The sequence below is a fragment of the Rhipicephalus sanguineus genome, chromosome 7, assembly GCF_013339695.2.
Source record: "Rhipicephalus sanguineus isolate Rsan-2018 chromosome 7, BIME_Rsan_1.4, whole genome shotgun sequence".
Classification (NCBI taxonomy): domain Eukaryota; kingdom Metazoa; phylum Arthropoda; class Arachnida; order Ixodida; family Ixodidae; genus Rhipicephalus; species Rhipicephalus sanguineus.
Genome location: NC_051182.1, coordinates 106,932,909 through 106,952,860, shown reverse-complemented (window position 1 = coordinate 106,952,860; position 19,952 = coordinate 106,932,909). Strand labels below are relative to the sequence as shown.

The window sequence follows — 19,952 nt, the reverse complement described above, 5'->3', positions numbered from 1 at the left end:
TTCGGCCAGCTGTTCTTTGCAAATTTAACTACATTTCAAACAAATTCCATAGAATTGCTAAAAAAGGTGTAATTTTGCCATCTGTGATATGTCCTTGAGGTGAAACATGGAACTGAGATGTTATTGGCTGAGAAGGGTTATATGCTACATGCTGGCATAAAAATCGTCCCTTCGCTTGATGTATTAATGCCCCTCTATTACAGTCGCACTAAGTTTGGCATCTGTCCCTGGTGCAAATTTCTTTGAATATGATCTCACACTACCCTCAGCAGTTTCATTATTGCTTCCGGCCTCTTAAATTCAATATTTTCTATTCAGGATTGGTCGCACTAATGGTCACACACACATATATATATATATATATATATATATATATATATATATATATAGCCACGGTGTTCTGCGCAGGCTCTCGTGACGACCATGAGTTTGAATCCAAGCTGCATCAGCACAGCATTCAAATTGTAGAAAAGTAGCAGTGCTGTTACGTTTTTAGATGCTTTTAGATTGTATCCATGCAAGTAACACAACGATGAATTCTTTCCTACAATAACTATTTTAGGAAACTACGAATTCTTCAGGTGGTAGCCATGTTTTCCAACCGCAGCCATCAACGCATCTTGCCAAGGGACAGCGTGAAAACCGGCACTTCGTGAAAGCAGCTGGTTTACTCGGACACCACATTGGGAAGGCTTGTCGGTGAATTATCCGTATACTTACCTAGATTCATGTAGTCCATGTTACCAGTACATTATAAACGGTCGAGACACGATGCAGAGTCTTGGATGGCGGAGGTGTCGGCGTTATCCCGTCGCCGACACTTCGTACAAAGTGAGCAGGTAAAATGACTAAAGAAATCCATCAATCAAGCGAGTGGTCTACCTTTTGCAGCTCCTTGGGACGAAGCGTGTTCTGCAAATCTTATCGTGCTTGAATATACGCTAAAGCCCGGACAGCCCTCCTGGTTCATTGATGGGTTTACAAGAACCGAAGTTTGGGCTAGCTTGAAGGAATTCACACTTGAACAAGTAGCGCAAAAGACAAGGACGCAAGAAGGAACGGGAAGACCAGATGAGCGCTGATTTGTTCAACCACGATGGGTTCTCCGCAGCATCTACTCCTTCGACTTCTAGCTTTCTAGGAAATAATAAAGAAAATGTGGCTATGCTTCAGCTATAACTTGCTTTTCTTCTCCACCATTCTGCAAGAAAGCGCACTGCAGACGGGCGCAACGTGCAAGCACGCATGCGAACGCAATGCAATTAAGGTTGAAATGGCAACGAAATTTCTTTATTGAAAACGTGAACAGAGACGAATGAAACTTGCATACCAAATCCTTTACAAGAGGAATGTGCCGACCGTACTGGTGGTCTAGCCGATTTCCAGTAGAGAACACATTTTCCAAAATATGTCATATATATATATATATGTATTATCTACTTGAACCCACGTTCAAAAATAAGTTTATTCTGTGCAGTATGATACATGCATGGACTAATAAAGGACGCCACATGTCAAACGTTCGCAGCTCTCTTGTGTGGACTTGAAAAGAGTTTTACGTTTGACTAGAATGACACCGACGTGACGGTTGCTCTGTAGACGAGCCAGAGAGAGCGTGCGCAAAAGAGTAATACGGTTTGTATCATAGCTAGTTGGTGCATATTGATCGATAGTTTTGGCATATCTCGAAGCGTAGACAGCACACGACGGCGACACCACCTGCGACTTGGTGGCATTGCCGTGTGCCCGCTTCACCAAGTTATGCGGAAACTTCCAAATGTGCAGATGTGCAGGAATGTTAAGCTTTTCACATGTACTTACATAAGGAGGGGAGGCTGCAAACACGACGAATGAAGTCATTGGAGGTGTTTTTTTTTTCTTCGTGTATATGAAAGATATAAGAGCAATTCTTTCTATGCAACACTCTATTCACAAGAAGCAGTCTGTGCTAATTGAAATATGTTTGGCTTATCATTATTTCTCGGCAGACTGTGCGCTTCACCCTTTCCAGTCACTACGCAATGTGTACTGGCGTAATGTCTCTATCTCAGTTGTTTAATTTGACGTAACAACGATGCCAATGGACTTCCTTGGGCCCTTCTCAAGCACTGAGGATAACCAGCGGGTAGAATGACCAAATACATATATGTGCCCATAAAAATTTAGGACGTCTTATACATGGCATTCTGAAAGTACTCAATATTATCGTGTGACAACCTTTCGCTAATAAATGTAAAGTACGTTGACAAAGCAGGGTACAGCAACATAAAAAAAACAATACCTTCTGTGTTTGCCACACCATTCATACAATGGAAAATGTTTCCAGGAAACACGTGAAAACTGCAATGCGGAAATAAGCAACGATGCACTTCTTTACAACTCACGCTGTTGGCTCGATAATTGCACGCCGACTGAAAACTTGTGTATGAAAAGTATTTTTTTTCTCTTGAATAGTTTGTTCCGGTTTCTCTTTTGTACACTGAAATTTTATCCCTATCTGTTTGGTTTATACCGATGTCAACTCTGGCATTTCGCTAAATGATATAATGAGTGGCAACTGAACTAATGAATGTCAAATGCAATCAAGCTATGTGACATAAGGATGGCTCACTATGGCTCCCGGTCAAAAGCACATAGTGAAGCAGCATGGCGCAATCGTCGCTGCTGACGTAACAACCATAGAGTTTCCTAAAATTAACTAGAGGGGACTCTGGCGCTGCGATCGTTCAGCTACCATGGGAATGATGGGTAGTACACAAATTTGCCTAGTCTTCGTGCTTGCGGCTTCAAACGTACTTGTGGCTTTGTTTATTGCTGTGTTTTGGCGTTCGTTTCGGATAAAAGAATAGACCGTTGTGAACTTCATGACCAGGTTTGATTTGGTGAGCCTAAAAAAGTTAAACTGGTGAAGTGGAACGGCTGACTTTTGCTGAACTTCGTTTTTCGACAAAGCGGATGCAGCCGACGCGGAGCCAAACGGAGCCGAAAGAACGAAGTTTAGACAAATTTGTGTACTACCCATCATTCCCATGCTGGCTGAAGCGTCATGCGTTGCAGCTCCCATAGACACTAGCGCCAGAGTTCCCTCTAGTAAGTATTGTAGGAAACTCTATGGTAACAACAGTGCTCATAACAGAACGTCTTGCATAAGGCAAAACATTTTGTAGTAAAGCTGCTTTTCACCCGCACTGTAATATACAATGCTCACAGATTCAAACAAGGCATTTTAGGGCTATGTAATGCACATACTTTCGTTTCCATCATCAACAGTTCGTGTCATGTCGACACAATTTTGACTCAAACATTTATATCAGAGCGAACGTTACCTTCAGCAGTCACATTCATGGCGACATGGCGCAGTAATCGCAAGTAATTTCTCACAGCAGTTGTTACACTAAAATAAATCATGTTGCGTTTCAATCCGTGAATACTGTACTTACAAATACATACAAAGTATAATATTGTGGCTGTAAAGAGGAAAAAGATATATATGTAAATGCACTTAGTAAAAAAAAAACTAAAAATTTTGGTGTGTTAAGTGCCGAAAATAGCAATTAAAGAAACTCGGCAGATATACAAAATTTTGTGGGACCACAATTTTAACGATGCCATTACGGCTCGCAACTTTACTGAGGCACCCGAATTCGGCATGGTGAAACTGAAAATGAAATGTCCCTGTATCACATGCAGGATTTTGCGGTGTGCACGTCGGCTTTCAATCCACTTATTAGGAGCAATGGTTACTTGAAAAATTGATCTGGTGTTTTTTCTTGTATTAGTAGTGGTTGCACAACTATTTGATTTGGTCATTACACAAACAGCATGGGGGAATGACTCACAGATATCTCCTGAGCGCTTCTGAATAGAGATTCATGGGCCAGTGTCATAATATAAACATAATACACACACGCAAACGGAAGAGCATTACTAAATGCAGCTTTAAAGTGCTTAATCGTAGCTAGCAAGAAATGACACTCAAATTGTAGTTAAGAAAACAAGAAATGACACTCAAATTGTAGTTAACTTTAAGTGGATGACATAGCCTGGGAGCTCCCACCTAAATATATGGAAATGAAAAGATTATTTTTCTAGTGTCTGTAGCAAGAATTTTTTTTTATATCTGCCATAAACTACACAATACAATAGTCGAAAAAAAAAGAAGGATCCAATTTACAACTCTTGAACTGGGCAATAAAACGCAATATTGCAATGTTAAATTAAGTGCATTACATTTAAACCATATAAAATTAGCCAGGGCAAATATTTTGCAAAGTGGGAGGTGCTCTTTCCAAGAAATACGTATGCATTTCTTGGAAAGAAATGCATACCAATTTCTTGCATGGTACTGCAAGTGGGCAGACCACAATTTTCCTTTTGATTCACCACTCTCATTTTTCTAGTAATAGAATTTTTTGCAAAATTCTCGTAAACATTATAAAACTATTTCATGCAAGCTGCGAATTTATATAGAATTTGCATGCTTTGGACGCTCTAGCACATTCGATTCACAAAACTGCTATATTTGTTTTTGGTGAACGATTATAGACTTGTTAACTTCGCATCTATATTTCTAAAATACAAATTCATAGTTTTCAAGAATGTCTATAAAAATAATTCGGGCCCAAAATAAATATGCTGCTTCCCAGAGCCACCAGAATTCAATTTTGTCTTCAATACGACAATTACAACTTAAAATGATTCAGTAGATCTACAAATTAATGTCATACAGACAAAACAAAACAAAAAAAAGCTCACACAGAATATACACTTTTGAATCTGCAGCTTAGAAAATACAACACCATCTCAAGTCAATAGGTATAAAGCAATAACATTTACATGCTCAGTATTAAGTTTGATAATGTGTAAATACTGTACAACACAACAAAGCATTTACCATGCCATACACTCAACGCAAGCGACCCTTTCACATGAAAATGCAAGCGGTAAGCTAATAGCAAAAATGGCAGAACCAAGGAAGGTAATTATCACAAGAAAATGACTTTGAACATGCCACTCGCATAGTAGAATGGAATGACGCAAGTGGAATGAGTACAATCAAACCATAAATGCATAACAACACAGCAACAAAACAACAAATGAATAAGAATAAAAATAAGCAAACTGGAAAGCACAATATACATCAGTATACATTAACAACACTTTTTGTAAACATTACTCCGCAGTCTGGTGGTATTCAACAATGGCACCTGGTAGTGTTCAACAGCCGTAAAGGTACTCAAATATTAAAACATAGTGAGTAAGCACATAAATGTATGCAATAAACACATAAATGGTTCTTACCACCACTTCACCAAACACTTGGTGAACTCCGGTGTATCAGTGAAATCTGTACAATGCAGCACATTGCAAATATATGCAGAGTGATTGCTGGTTTGCACATACACCATGTCAAAGCATAAAAAGGCCCTGCAACACGTTTTTATGTTATCATGAATGAAAGTCTGCTGGAAGAACTAGTTGCTTTACGAAACACTACTGTGAAATCTGTGGGAGTAAGTAGCACGGGCACTCAGCAATTCCCGTTCGTCGAGTACCCACTGCTCCATCTACCAAACTGCCGTTGACGTCAACGTTTGAGGTAAGCATGTACAGTTTCCCAGGCACGAGTAGTCTTGTTAGGGAGATTCGAAAACTCAATTTGCGACATGCGCACTACTTTTTGCTGCACTTCGACTTCCTGCTTGTTACCACAGTTGAGATACGTGTCGTCTGCAGCAAGTTCCGTCACGTTGTATCCTCCTTCAGATGTAGCGACGAATACGCCGGAGAACGCCGGTGGGAGGAGCAATCGTGCTTTTGGCGAGGCGGTGGCGCCCTCTCTTGTGCGGTGCAGGAGTCAACCGCATCTGTCCAAAGCATTTTTAGTGATTTTAAGTTAATTATAGCGATTACTTCTTGGTTATTGCTGTTAATTATATTATCTTAGACCTTGTTTGTTTAATTTAACCCGGTTTCGAGCACTGCTAACCTTATTTTAGGCCTGTATTGACCACTTGATTTTGAGCGCAATCCCGCAACATGAGATCTATGGATGGATGACAAGCTGGACCCCTAAAGTGCTACGCACTGAAGCTGAATACGGCTAGGCAAAACAAAAATTCGTTTGTCTTATGTGTGCAAGAATTACTAGCACATATGTGCCAATGAAATTGGGCAAATTCCACTACTCACCACTGGTCCACTAAAGATGAAGGGAACACATGGGTAGCAAACACCACTTAAGATTTCTCGGCAGACATAACCAATACTTGAGAAAGACTTGAAGGAATCACCAGCACTAATAATTGTTGGAGTTTAACGTCCCAAAACTACGATATGATTGTGAGGTATACCGTAGTGGAGGGCCCCAGAAATATTGACCACTGGGGGTTCTAAGATAATGTGCACCTAAATCTAAGTACATGGGAGTCAATCATTTTTGCCTCCATCGAAAATGCGGCGGCCGTGGCCGGGATTCAATTCCGTGACCTCCAGGTCAGCGGTTGAGCACCACAACCACTAGACCACCGTGGCGGGTACCATCGGGATTAACTTAGTGATAAACACTGGGGCTTAACATTTCAGTTTTGCTGTTTAACTGCCTGTATGGAGTGCTTGGGCAGTAATTTTTTTACCCAGAGGTTTTTCAAATGTTTTCAAACAAAGTTGTCACACAGGCTGTGTGCTTGCCCTCCTTTCGTCACCACGAGTAGAAACTATGCAGGAAACAGCGTGTGTGGTGATACACTTCCTGAAATTTATGTTGCTGAACATTATCGCCTTGAACATTTTCTTTTTATTTAAATTTTTCTTTGACCGTGTTGACTGTTACTTCTGGTTTAGACATAGGCCGTGCCGGCACGTGGCAGCACCTGCAGGTGGCTGCGGTACCTGCCCAAAGTTGTATACATGGTCTCAGAGATCATTTGCTGGCACAAAGATCGGCAATGTGTTCCGACTATATTCAAGAAATGTTGCAGGGCCCCTTTAGACTTAACATCCTGTGCAATGTACACTGTATGTAGACAACAACAGCACCACCGGAATGGCTAAAAAAAATTGTACTTTGACAGAAAGGTGAACGAAGACAGCCCATTTATAAAATGAATGGAAGTTTGGTCACACAGTTTAAGCTTCCATTGAGACGAAATGGCAACAAAATTATGCATGATTGAACACTGGTTATTTTTTACCTTTTTCCTGCGCACAGCAGCAAATGCAACAAAATGCTGAAAGGTCCGAATGGCAAATGCAGTGCTTCATGCTTCAAGACAGAGTCACTGCAAAGTCAATCTGCTAGTATGTACTTTCCAGCAAACATTTTCAAGCATTGACATAACATATATTACTTTTTTTTCCCTTGGTAAAAGGAGGCTCCGGATCGCCCCAAATAATTTAAAATAACAGCCTTTTCTATAGCGACTCATGGCTTCATTTATGAGTAGAGTACTGCATTGTGATATCATTACCAAGAAGGTCTTGATCATGTTGGAGCAGCACATTATGGATGTAGTGGTGCCCATTCTGACACAGTTGATTGGCTCTCGTTCTGCTACTGTTGTGATGACTGATGCAGCAGTGTAGCCAATGACTGAATAAGCTGAAGCAAATGTCGAAACGTGGTAATGCGCCACTCTTCACGTGATCACCTTCTGGGTCGTGACGTCACAATACAGTCAGTACAAGATTCTCCTGGGAAATGAAACAAAAACTGGCTGCCAGAAAATCTGTTGCATTAAATTCAACACTTGGAAGCATCTTCTATATGGTTTTTGAGGTCCAGAACTTTCATTATATGTGGGAAAGGAATAGTAGTAAAAAATATCGTGCGAGTACTTGTTTACTAGCACTGTAAACCCCAGCACAAGTTTCTGGACTAGGTGGTACACAAGAGAGATTGCTAGGTCGTCGATGAATTTTCCGTCAAACGTCAACAAATCAACAAAGCCCTTTCTCGGAATTCCGTGACTAGATTTGCCTCCTAAAAGGGCACGAGGAAATGTTGGTTCTCGAAACGGCCACAGAAAATTGAGCCAATGGTGGCACACTGGTGCCGCACATTGAGAAGTTGTAGGAACAACAACAACAACAAAAAAAAACAATGCTGACGTGACTAGAAGGCTAATTTCAATTAACGATACGCAATCGGTCACAACCTGTGAACCCAGAGACAAACGTGCCTCGAATGGAATGTAAATTCGCCGCAATACCTCAGTGGCCTTCTGTGGCTTTTCGTTACCGATTGTGAGGTCAGAGTTTTTCAGCTTTGGAAGATGAAAAAATAATGTGAGAGGCAAACTCGCATTATTTTCTTTGCTGAATCACACAAAGAACAGTGCCAAGTGTTATCATAAACTACGTGTTCTTGCTGGAAAGCTTGAGCAAGTAAAGAGCAGTGTCACAACTTGATTTTTATGATGCGAAGAGAAAAAAATTCAGTTCTATGTATATTATGTGCCGCTGCCCAGACGAAAGCAGCAAGTTTCATGGTTGAAATGTTTGCTCCAAGGTTCGTCTTGTTAGCCCCACTGTTGGTTATTTGATACATGTTTTACCACTACCCCTTTTTACTGTTTTTACTGTTTACTACCCCTTTTCGCCAATTACACTTTCACAGTGCCCCTAAAAGTGTGAGGTGGCATACCTTCGGTGAAAGCCAGAAAAGAATAAACCACTACTGTTGCTCGATCAGCAAGTCAGTGCTTCAGGATGTGTTCCGATTCTACCCAGCACTGAAGACAGTCTTTATTACTGCCAAGAAGACCAGTGGAACACACTTGGAAGATATCTGCGACTTGATGTCATCTCTCGATAACAAGTAAAAGGTTAAAGAAAGCACATATCACTGTATTTTAACCCTGTGTATGGAAACCTATGAAAATCTCGACACATTTTACACTAAGTGCGTAAGAGAGCAAAGCCATGTTTCCTTGGATGCAGGCAACCTTCCTACCGAGTTGCCGGATGTTACGGTGGGCCACCATCTTCTGAACACGAAAGTAGCCAGCTGTGTTCTTCGACGTTGATGGTGCCATTGCAAAGCTCTTTCTAGATGCTTGCTTTGTATGATTTGGAATGGAACTTAATAGCCACCGTCTTTTCAGTTGTTCACTGCGAGTATTGGAACAGAGCCTCGGGCAAAATGCCAGCCACAGCAACTCAAGAAGCGGTTAAAAAAGAGTGTCTTCCACTGCAAGGCTCCTCATCACAGCAGCTGAAATCTCCGACAAAAGTGACTAGCACAACCAGCATGCGACCGAGTAAGGCATGAACCAATTGATCTGCATGCCAGAAGACTAGATTTTGCGCCTGCAGTGCTTCTTATCTGTGTTATCAGTCGTGCCCTGCTTTTGCCCTTCATAAATTTTCTTGTGCAGTAACTCCTCCAACAGGCAATGGCTAACCTGATTTTTCTTATCATTCATGCGATGACTGTACACTTAATTAAGATAATAATAATACGATGGCAGAAAAATACAGTGGTGACAACTAGCATTGGGACTGCCTTGGCTGTGAACTGCCACGAAACAAAACTGTTCCAGACGATGCCAGAGAAAGCCACGCACTAGAAACGAAAGCTCCATTTTTTGAAGCTATGAGCAGCCACTTCCAAGCAAAGCCGCTCCCCAACTAAAGCGAAGGCTAGAAATATCATAATGGTAACTCACAAAACTATGATTTCCCAAAGCTGATGTTGTCAAAGCATATTTTTATCTCTGAATCAGTGCACAATTTTCATTGCAAGACATTGAAGTACAATTAGAAATAATGTTGGAAATGAACCCACCTCTTGAACATTTTCAGGGACCGGGCAAAGATCTCAGCCCACAGAGGTTGTCTTTTGACATGTCCAAATGTCGCTTTGACATTATAAAATCTTGGCATCACACCAGAAATCGTACATGATTTCTCAGCTCGGGCAACCTATAGCTTCATTCGGAACAAACAAAAAATCGGTAAGAGTGTCAGTGTGGACGAGGCCAGAAACGCATTTGTTAAACGCAGGCCTTAACTTAGGTTTGTCATATGTTGGCACGTGATTCTGGACCGTGACGGAACACAACACAGCAACAGAAGCTCACTTACAAAAGCAGCTTGAGACAAGGCATAGAGCTGTCCAGCATTTCTCCTGTGCCATGTTGTATATGGCCCTGCGATGACGTCTTGTACCATTCCGGTTCCTGAACCCTTATCTTTCCGTACAGCTCGGTTAGTACCCTATTCTAGCAGCTATGGACAACTGCCGTCGGACCCCTTTCCAAACTTCGGAGCCACCTTTCACGCGAGGCAGTGATTTGCCCAGCTAATGGCAGCATAGTCGGTTAAGCAGTCGGCAATGTCACGTGCGCGGTTTGTGCGTCGTAACAAGCTTCGCTTGAAAAGGCTGTTGCTTCCATTAGCTGGGCGAATACACGACGCGGAGAAGGTTAACTGAATATTGGAAAGAAAAAAGAGTCCATTTGGCGCGTAAGAGATCAACACATTACACTGTCGGCAATGCGAGAGATGCCGACTTGCCGTGCCACGTGTCTGGCAGTTGCGGGGGCCGGTTAATGATCGTACCAGCGAGGCCGCTAGTGGCGTATGTTTTCGCAGCGACGTGTTGCCGCCAGCCGATCGGAGCCGCTCCCCGGTGGCGTCTTCGGACCAGCACTTGCGCGCGGAAGTCAGAGGTCCCAGGAGAAGAGGTGGTGCTTGACAAGCATGTCGCGCACGCCTTCACGCAGCGGTTGTGAGGGCTCCCGTTGCGTCGGCAGCTCCCAGTTGGGATTCAGGTTAAACGCAAACTGGGACAAGAGCCTGCGCAGCGAGGAGTTACGTTAGTGCATGCGTTAGGCATGCGTAGCGAGGCCATCTATCACGCTGCATGCCACAGAGGTAGATTACTTGAACGCCTGCCACTAATCGACTTTAGTGTTTGCTAAGGTGACTCGTGACTATGACTTTGCTCGTTTATATATGTGTGTGCTTTTCGAATAAAATCAGTTGATAGTTTGCGCTTGTTCGTCTCCCATCTTCTCTCGTCGTGGTATTTGCGCTAATTCTACCGTAAGAATGAACCAACTCGCCCAACAAGTCACTTTACTAGTGCATCACTTTGGCTCGTACATGATTTAGCATGCACAAAGCGTTACCAATATATCCTTATCTTGGCAGCACTGGCACTGCAAGCAGTATTTGTGTACTGTCATAAAGTGTCTCAATGCAGAGGGCTTCGCAGACTTTCGCTAGTTATAAGAGCAACGCCTTCGACTTCATGACTAGTGGCGCTACTGAAGCTGAAAACTGAACTGAAAAATTCCAGTTTCGCTGCAAGGGCGAAGCAGTGAATGCAATAGCAATAAATTGGAATGTTAGAGTAAGGCTAACAGCTAACTCTTTTTGGATTCAATCTCGCGTACATCTACAAAACACTGGTGTAAGGTCATACGGTCGCTCCAGGGGGGAAGGCAGCTTTCGCGCTGTATGTCTAAATGCGAAGTAAGTGGCGAGAGCACAGCGCGTACAAGTGTACACGAGCCGTCTACTAGTGCTTGTGCCAGCGTCCTTTTCATCAAAGTTCACAACAGCAAATCAGTTCAGCGGAAGGGTTAAGAAAGGGAAATTGACGACCACCCGTTTGTAGCACAAACCTACAAGGAAATCAGTATGGATTTCCTTGTGGCTTCGTGCTACAAATGGGCAATCTTCATTTTCCCTTTCTTAAAGTTCACAGCTGCTGCTCGAGTTGCTACTCAAATCAGGTGTCCCTTCATTATCCTTTTATCTGCGGGTGAACGCTTTGCTTGACCTCTCCGTGATATGGTGATGCCTTTGTGGTACGTACCTGAGCTCGCACTTGATCTGCACCCAGCCGGGGCTGTTGATGAAGGACCAGGGCTGGTACCACTTGTGCACCACCGACAAGCACGAACAGAGCACCTCGAACCACAGGTGCAGCACCTGCTCGCTGCTCCATAAAGATGGATGGCACAGGAGGAATAGGAGTGACCTCAGGAAGGAGCATTTTCAATGTGCAGTCACTATAATCAATTATGCGGAGCTTCCATTAATGCCCACGGTTAAATCCTCACATAACAAGTGAAATAAATATTAAAAGACAACTCACAACCACAGTTCTTTTAAAAATAAGGCTGTGACATTAAAAATTTTGTTAAAAATGCGGTTAAAAGTGTTGCAGAAATTTTGGTCATCCAGCTAAAAAAAGAGCGCATCTGACTGGTTGTGCCACCTAAAACATATGCTAGAAGAAGACAGGTAAGGATCACCCCATTTATAGTGTGTTTGCAGCCTAGAATAGTGTGTTTCTGTAACTAGGATTTTTGTGCGAGTCAGACTGTCAATTCCTTAGTTAGGCCTATTTTTTTTATTCTCTACCATTACAATGAATATTGGATATAACAAACTAATTTCTGGTGCCGATGGTACATAGTTATAACAAGATTCGACTGTATTAGTAAATGGTTCTCACTGGTGTTGATATATTTGTACTCAGGGTGTCCTCAATTTTTGACAGCAACTCATTGGTACTACCTAACAACAATAACGACAACATTAAATAGAGAAAAGCGAGAACACTCACTTCAAGCCAATGCAGACCAGGGAGCGCAGCTTGACATCCATCTGAGCATGGGCCTGGTCATGTGACATGTTCACGGCCTGAACTGACTGAAAAGGAACATGAAGGCACGGGTTCTAATGTTTCATGTCACATATGTACATTAGCATATGCATGCAGCCCTGCAGCCATGCCGTTTCATGTCAGGTTGTTTGGTCAACAAGGAAAACATCAAAATAAAACTACTGTCACAAATTACCTTTCTTTCTTTTTCTTGTCTTAAAAATTTTTGTTTGGCTGCAGCGCACACCTAACTTGCTGGTGATCTAAGAAGATACGTTTTCTGCACAACTGCTTGATTGAATTATTGAAAATGCCACAAATAATGGTCCCGTAAAAAGAACAGAATACCTTAAAGTATGCAGCATTTAGGAATAGTCAAACAATACAAAGAATCGACAGTTGTGGGTCAGTGAACCAAAGTTTCTGCGATGAAATGGCCAACTGCTTGTCACCAAACCTTCGTTAAAAAAGATGAATATTTTCACACTGCACTCTTCCTTTCTTTTTTACTGTTACCAACAGGCATCTGGTCTATATCATCAGCAACCCTTGTGCTAGTCTTCACAAAGTATGTGCTGCAATTTTGTTTTCAACATCAAAAATTGGCTTCTCAAAAGAAAAATATTCAATGTCAATAACAAAAAAAAAAAATTGGCCGCGTATCTGCGTGCTTCGCTGCAAACGTCGTCTAAAGACGATAGAAGAGGCGCTGCGTGAGATATGGACGACATCTGGCAATACGTCGGGAACATGAGTGCTGTGTTGCTGACTGGTAGTCCCGGCGCAGCAGCAGGCGAATACCGGCGGTGACCAACACAACCGGCGGGGACGCCAGCCAGCCCGAACACGTGGTTTGGCGCGAAGCGCAGAAGCAGAAGAAACGTCCGCACTCAACGAGTACTCTCCACACACTCTTTTATTTACACGTCGCCTGGCTAAAACAGGAATGCCAGAGCGGCGCCCGATGGCATTCGTACAGTGCAATACAGAACCGAAACCGAAACACAACAATGAGCTCGTTCAGAGGGCACGGAGGAAGTCAAGTTTAACCCGCAGTCGCATTTTCAGCGCAGCTTAAGAAACTAGGGTCTTTAGAATTACGTATGTATGCATTTTCTATTAAAGGAACACACCACCTAATGCTTACCTTGTGATGTTGTGCCTCAGATATGCGTAATGTTTGCTTTTTGATCGACAATGTACACAAGTATGAACCTAGTGAACCGTTCAAGATGCCTGGCCCTTGGGCAAGTGGTTCAACTTTGGCCGGGTGGCTGAATCGAGGGACGTGCCGACAAACAGAAAGACAGAAAGACAGACCAAAATTTCTCCGTTTAAGTTTCCCAAGAAAGACTATCGTCTTTAAAAATGTAAGAATGTTAGCTAGAAAAATCCTCGATATATCAAAACAGTTAAGAGGATAACAGCTAACCTGAGCGAAATTAATTACGTGCAAACAGTACTCACCCTGTAGAGTACTTCCTCCGGTGTGAGCACTTTTCCATCTTCATCCAACCTGAACACAAAAAGTTCAATGCGTCCTCAACAGCCCTACTTAACTGCGTTCTTCTGCACAGCTTGACCGTATGCAGATGCAGGTGCCACATTTCAGACCAAGGCACTTGCTGGGAAGGCTTGCAAAGATTGAAACATGTACACAAGACAAGCAGAGGAGGCATACGCCAAACAAAACCAAAACCCTTTCAGTCATAAGGCACTCACGTATGAAACTATCTCTTGCTGTGCAAGTGTGAGGCTTGCTTTCACCTCATAGCTCTGGCAGTGCAGCAAAGTAGTGGTGAGGTGGAGAATAGATTTGAGCATGCTACAGACTTTAGCAACATGCCCACCTGTAGGTCTTGCAAAGAACCAGCCGAGAGTAGACGGAGTTGAAGTCCTTCTCCACCTCCTTGTTGGCAACCTAGACAAGGACAGAATGAGGACAACGTGATACTGCTGAACGCCTCTATAACAAATGTCTTTACAAGGAAGGATTTCTTACATCCTGGCTACATTGCGGCTACGTTCGTTACAATGCTTGATCTTTATAAACAAAGTGTAAAATAATGATAAGATATAGTGTCCTACGCTCCAAAAACTCAATACAATTGGATTATGAGGCACACTGTAGTGCAGTTCTTTAACATCCACCTAAACCTAAATATATGGGTGTTCTTGCATTTCATCTCTATCGAAATACAGCTGCCGTGGCCGGGTATCAAACCTGCGTCCTTGAGCCTAGTAGCACAAAACCGTACCTGCTAAACTACCATGGTGGGTTGGCCTGTAAAGCAATTGCTTTGGAGGTCCGGAACACATCATTATAAAGGCATTCAGTTAAAAACAAGGCTGGAAGCAACAAAGGCCACATTGTTGTAGCTTTCTTGCCAAGTGCACAGGATCAATGTATTTGGTTCAAGTGCTTGTGAGAGCGCTTTCAGGCAACCAAGACAGGCTTAAGCATCAAGGTAAAACTAGCGGTAAAACTAGCGGTAAATCAAGGTAAAACTAACGTGAATAGCAAATTTGAGTTTGCAAGTGAACAGTGATTTGGTAGAATAATTTCGAATAGTATACATCACATATTAAAAAGAAAAATGAGCACTTTTGCCATGACCCAATTTCCTTGCACTGTCAAGACGTTTATTAACGGGCACTCAGCGACGGCGCACGGCAGCGACAGTCAAAGCGGGGCGACTCTCTGCACGAGGGGCGTGCTCTCAGAGAAGAGAACGACCCACTGGAAGGCGCTCGAGAGGACGACCCATTACTGAGTAGGGAACGCGTCGCTACAATTACCCCGGCTACGAAAAGGGAGCCGCCTGGCGACCTAGCAACTTGTCACTATGAGCGGGTCATGGTAGGGGTTCAGGCGCGCCACGTTGACAATGTCGCGCCCTCGACGGCGCATGTCCGAAGATGGGTCGATGGGTTCGATCAGGTAGTTCACCGGGGATGTGCGTTCGACGACACGGTAAGGGCCTTCGTATTTGGGCAGTACAGTCGAGCCCACATATAACGGCCCCACTTAAAACGAACTTCGTCTTAAAACGAACGGTACCCGCATGACCGTGGAAATATACATTATTTCAATGGCACAAAATCACACTTACAATGAACGCCTTTGAACCCTGCCGATCGGTTACAGCGAACGGAGTTGGCCGGCGACTGCAGACACACCCCTTTCAACCACCTATAAGCCATCGGCGAGCCAAACGCCGATCCTGCCTCCGCAGGCTTCTCATTGTCGTTTTCCCCGAGTTTTTTGTTACGCACCCCTCCGTCCTTTGTCCCCCTGCTGCTCCGAGCACCCCGCTGACCCCGCATCGCCAGTGGGTGCGGGGTGCTCAACGACTTCGATATTTCGCGATTCGTTCCGTGTTCTCGCTCATTTTGCACTCCGTTCAGCATGCCCTGCACGCGTGCGGAAGGGTAAAAATGGCTTACGCGGAACGAAGTGCGAATTATCGAAGTCGGTGGGGCCGCGCAAGTTCACCTTTTCACGATCCGTCCCGTGTGACAGCCGTTTTCACCCTTCCGCAAACCGGCGCCCCAATGAGATTCTCTGACCGCTGCGCTCGTAGGCCACTCTCCCAAGTACAGTGACTCTATCCCAAGGCCATTCTCCTCTCTTCCCCCTTTATCGCAACTCCTCCGCCACTCCCCCACCTTTCTATTTTCCATTTTCCATCAAGAACCTCTTCTCCACGCCGGCTCGAATTCCGAAGTTTCCTTTTCTGGGTAGAAACGAGCTCAGACAGGGCGCAGAGCCGTTCTACGCTTGCTTGCGTGTCGCACGTGCGCGTCTTGCTCGTTGTTGGTGTGCGTGTGTCAGGATGGCGGACGGGAAGCCCTCCGTGCAAACAGATGGCATGAAGCGAAAAGCGCTGGACATTTCTACCAAGTGAGCCATTCTAAACGAGCTAGCTCAAGGTGCTAAAAACTGCGAGCTGGTTAAGCGGTACGGCGTGTCCAAGTCAACGATATCAACGATTCTAAAGAACGAGGACAAGATAATCAGTGCCGATGCCAACTTGACGGACAGAAAGCGCCTGCGGATGGCCACCTACGCGTACGTGGAGGAAGCGCTTCTGAAATGGTTCGTCGACGCGCGGGCTCGGAACATTCCGATAAGTGGTCCTATGATGCTGGCCATAGCGAAAGACTTCGCATTTCTGTTGGATTTTCCCGACTTCTGCCCAGGAAATGGCTGGCTACATCGGTTCAAGGTGCGTCATGGCATTGTTTTTAAATCGGTTGTCGGTGAGGCGGCCTCGGCCAGCGACCAATGACGTTGCCTCGTGGCTTGAAGCAAATCGAGACACTATTTTAAGCTATGCGGAGCGAGACGGATGCTGCCAGGAAAAACGCACGCCATGAAAGGCGACACATGTGCTGGCGGCAAGCACAGTAAAGTGCCCGTCACAGCGCTTTTGTGCACTAACATGGATGGCAGCGACCGGCGCGTGCCCTTTGTAATCGGCAAGTCAAAGAAGCCGCGTTGCTTTCGGGGCTATGTGCCTGTGCGTTACAGGCATAGTGCTAAAGCGTGGATGACGCGCGATTTATTCGCAGAGTGGCTGAGCGAGTTAGACCGCGACATGCGCAAGCAAGGCAGGCGTGTGCTGCTTGTGGTCGACAATTGCTCCGCGCACCATGTACAAGCCTCTCTCACGGCAGTGACCTGCCGCTTCGGATGTCGCTGTACTCAGCTCTGGAGATGGTAAAGGCTTCGTGGGCGGAGGTAACGGCTACATGTGTGCAAAACTGTTTCCGCAAGGCCGGCTTTGCCGACGTTGAAGCCGATGCCGACCCTGAAGCTTCCGAAGAGGACCACTCCGGCGGCGATTTGTGGCAGCGTGTTGTCGACTCAGACATGGGAGGGCGGGACATCTGCTGGGATGATTTCGTTATGGCCGATGATGATGCCGACACCGCGGAACCGTGCACGGATGAGGGCATTGTCAATGAAGTGCGCGGCAAGAGCGACTCGGAGGAATCAGATGACGACGACGATGAAACGTTATACATAGGCTACATAGGCTCAGGCAACTTGTCTATGCCAAGGGCCTCGGCGAGGAGCATGCTGCCGCTTTTAATAAACTGGAGACCACCCTTATCGCATTGGCACTCTGGAAGCAGACGTGCATCACGGACTTTTTTGCGAAAAAATTAATTTTGGGTTTTCACTCGTAACTTTTTAAAAGCTGTCTTTTCATTTATTACGAACTTCGGGATACAACGAACGGACGCCGCGTCACGCTCAGGTTCGTTATAAACGGGCTCGACTGTAGTTTGGAAGAGAGGCCAGGTGCAGTGGTAGGGACCGAGAGCCATACGAGCGCTCCGGGAAGGAACGTGGGCACAGAACTGGTGGTGTCACCGCGAATGCTTTTCTGCTGCTCTTGGCTATGCGTAGTAAAGGTCTTGGAGAGCTCGCAACACTCCTCAGCAAGTCTGGCTGTGGCAGAAATAGGCGCACATTCAGATCGATCCGGCTTGTAGGGAAGGATTGTGTCGATGGTGTGCGACGGGTGTCTGCCATACAATAAGAAAAATGGTGAGAAACCAGTAGTGCTCTGAGGAGCGGTATTGTAGGCGTACGTGACGAAGGGCAGAATGACGTCCCAATTCGTGTGGTCGGCGGCGACGTACATCGAGAGCATGTCGCCTAGCGTGCGGTTAAAGTATAGTGCCTAGAATATACTTACTAGTGTGCCGACCGCAGAGCGTTTCCAATGGGAGACGCTGGCACCGACGGTGATGCCTTCCGCCGGACGCCACCAGACGGCGACACTCCTAGGGACCATGCCATGGGACCATGCTAACCGAGCGGCGCATCAAGCCAAGCGCGCGCGTTGCACGCGCGTCGCTCAATTGCGCTTCGGATGCCCGTTAGTAAGCGCAGTCGGTTGTGATCACGGAGTTAAGAAATATTCCGTTGCGGTAAACTTGTGGGGCGTTGTCGCTTTCGAGCCAGTAGCTTACGGTGTCTCTGCATGTCACTGCTAGGTTTCTTTTCTGTGCGCGCGCTTCGCACTTGTTTCTGGTCACAGAACCGCGATGTGGTCGCAGAAAACGAGGCGTAAAGACAGCACCTGTTTTGTCCCATATTGTTCGAGTGGCTACCGCTCAAACGACGAGCGGGTCTCATTATTCAGCGCTCCTGTGGACAAAGAAATTTAATTAAGTTTAGCCGAGTGGGAGAATAATATAAAGAGCACTAATCGAAGACTGATTCCGGCGCCTGTCGTTTGTGAGAAACACTTCAATAATTGCTACACTGAGCGTCGTTAGGTGATTACGTAGATAATTAGTAAAATATGTGTCGTTAGCTGATTAAATATATAATTAGTAAAATATGTGTCCTTAGCTAAGTAATTAACAGATCATTAGTAAATGTATGGTGATTAGCTACAAATTGCCGTCAGTTTAGCATTTGTGGTCATGTGTCGCATATAATAGTATTTTTAGAAGAAACAGCCGGTATCGCGCAGCATATTAATGATAACTGTGCGTACGATCGCTTGTTAGTGCTACGAAATCACATTATTTCGATTACGCTTGGCACCCCAACCAACGTTCCGCAGCGCAAAACTGGCCGCGTGTGCCCGTCGGCGTCTCTCACAGGCACGCGCGTCGGCTAGAGACGCCGCCCGGCATAGCATGGTCCCTACGGCTATCGCCGTCTGGTGGCCGCCGGTGGAAGGCATCATTCTCCGCGCCACCGCGACGCCCGCGGTCGGCACACTAGTAAGTATATTCTAGGCACTATAGTTAAAGCGTTCGGTGAGGCCATTCGTCTGCGGGTGGTAAGCAGTAGTTTTGCGGTGAACAACGTTGCACTCTTTGAGAATGGCTTCGACGACTTCCGACAAGAAGACACGGCCTCGATCACTGAGCAGCTCCTGGGGTGGACCGTGACGCAACATGAATCGGTGGAGCAGGAAGGAGGCCACATCGCTCGCTGTAGCCGCAGGGAGGGCAGCAGTTTCAGCGTATCGCGTGAGGTGGTCTACAGCGACGATGGCCCAGCGGTTACCAGCGGACGTCAGAGGAAGTGGCCCATATAAATCGATGCCAACGCGCCCATACGGTCGGTCAGGGCAAGGTAGAGGTTGCAGACCTGCTGGCGACAGGTGCGTTGAAGTTTTGCGGCGCTGACAATCGATGCAGGAGCGAACGAACTTCTCCACGTAGCGGTACATCCCTCGCCAAAAGTAGCGTTGGCGAATGCGGTGGTAGATTTTCGATACCCCAGGGTGTGCACACTGCAGATCAGAGTGGAACGACTCGCATATGTCATAACGCAGACTGCGGGGTATTACAA

The 19,952-nt window shown here is 45.2% G+C and overlaps 1 protein-coding gene across 1 annotated transcript in view; it reads right to left on the bottom strand.

Annotated features, from left to right (window-relative positions):
• Positions 1 to 1,262: 1,262 nt before the first annotated feature.
• The window catches only part of LOC119399712 (small G protein signaling modulator 3 homolog), a 52,619-nt gene continuing 33,929 nt past the window's right edge, over positions 1,263 to 19,952 (bottom strand). The window contains exons 16-20 of the mRNA XM_049417827.1: positions 14,473 to 14,543; positions 14,090 to 14,138; positions 12,584 to 12,669; positions 11,828 to 11,950; positions 1,263 to 10,800 (exon numbers count right to left, since the gene is read on the bottom strand). Of these exons, the coding sequence (XP_049273784.1) occupies positions 10,668 to 10,800; positions 11,828 to 11,950; positions 12,584 to 12,669; positions 14,090 to 14,138; positions 14,473 to 14,543 (462 nt within the window). The 3' untranslated portion in view covers positions 1,263 to 10,667. The remainder of the gene's footprint in view (positions 10,801 to 11,827; positions 11,951 to 12,583; positions 12,670 to 14,089; positions 14,139 to 14,472; positions 14,544 to 19,952) is intronic.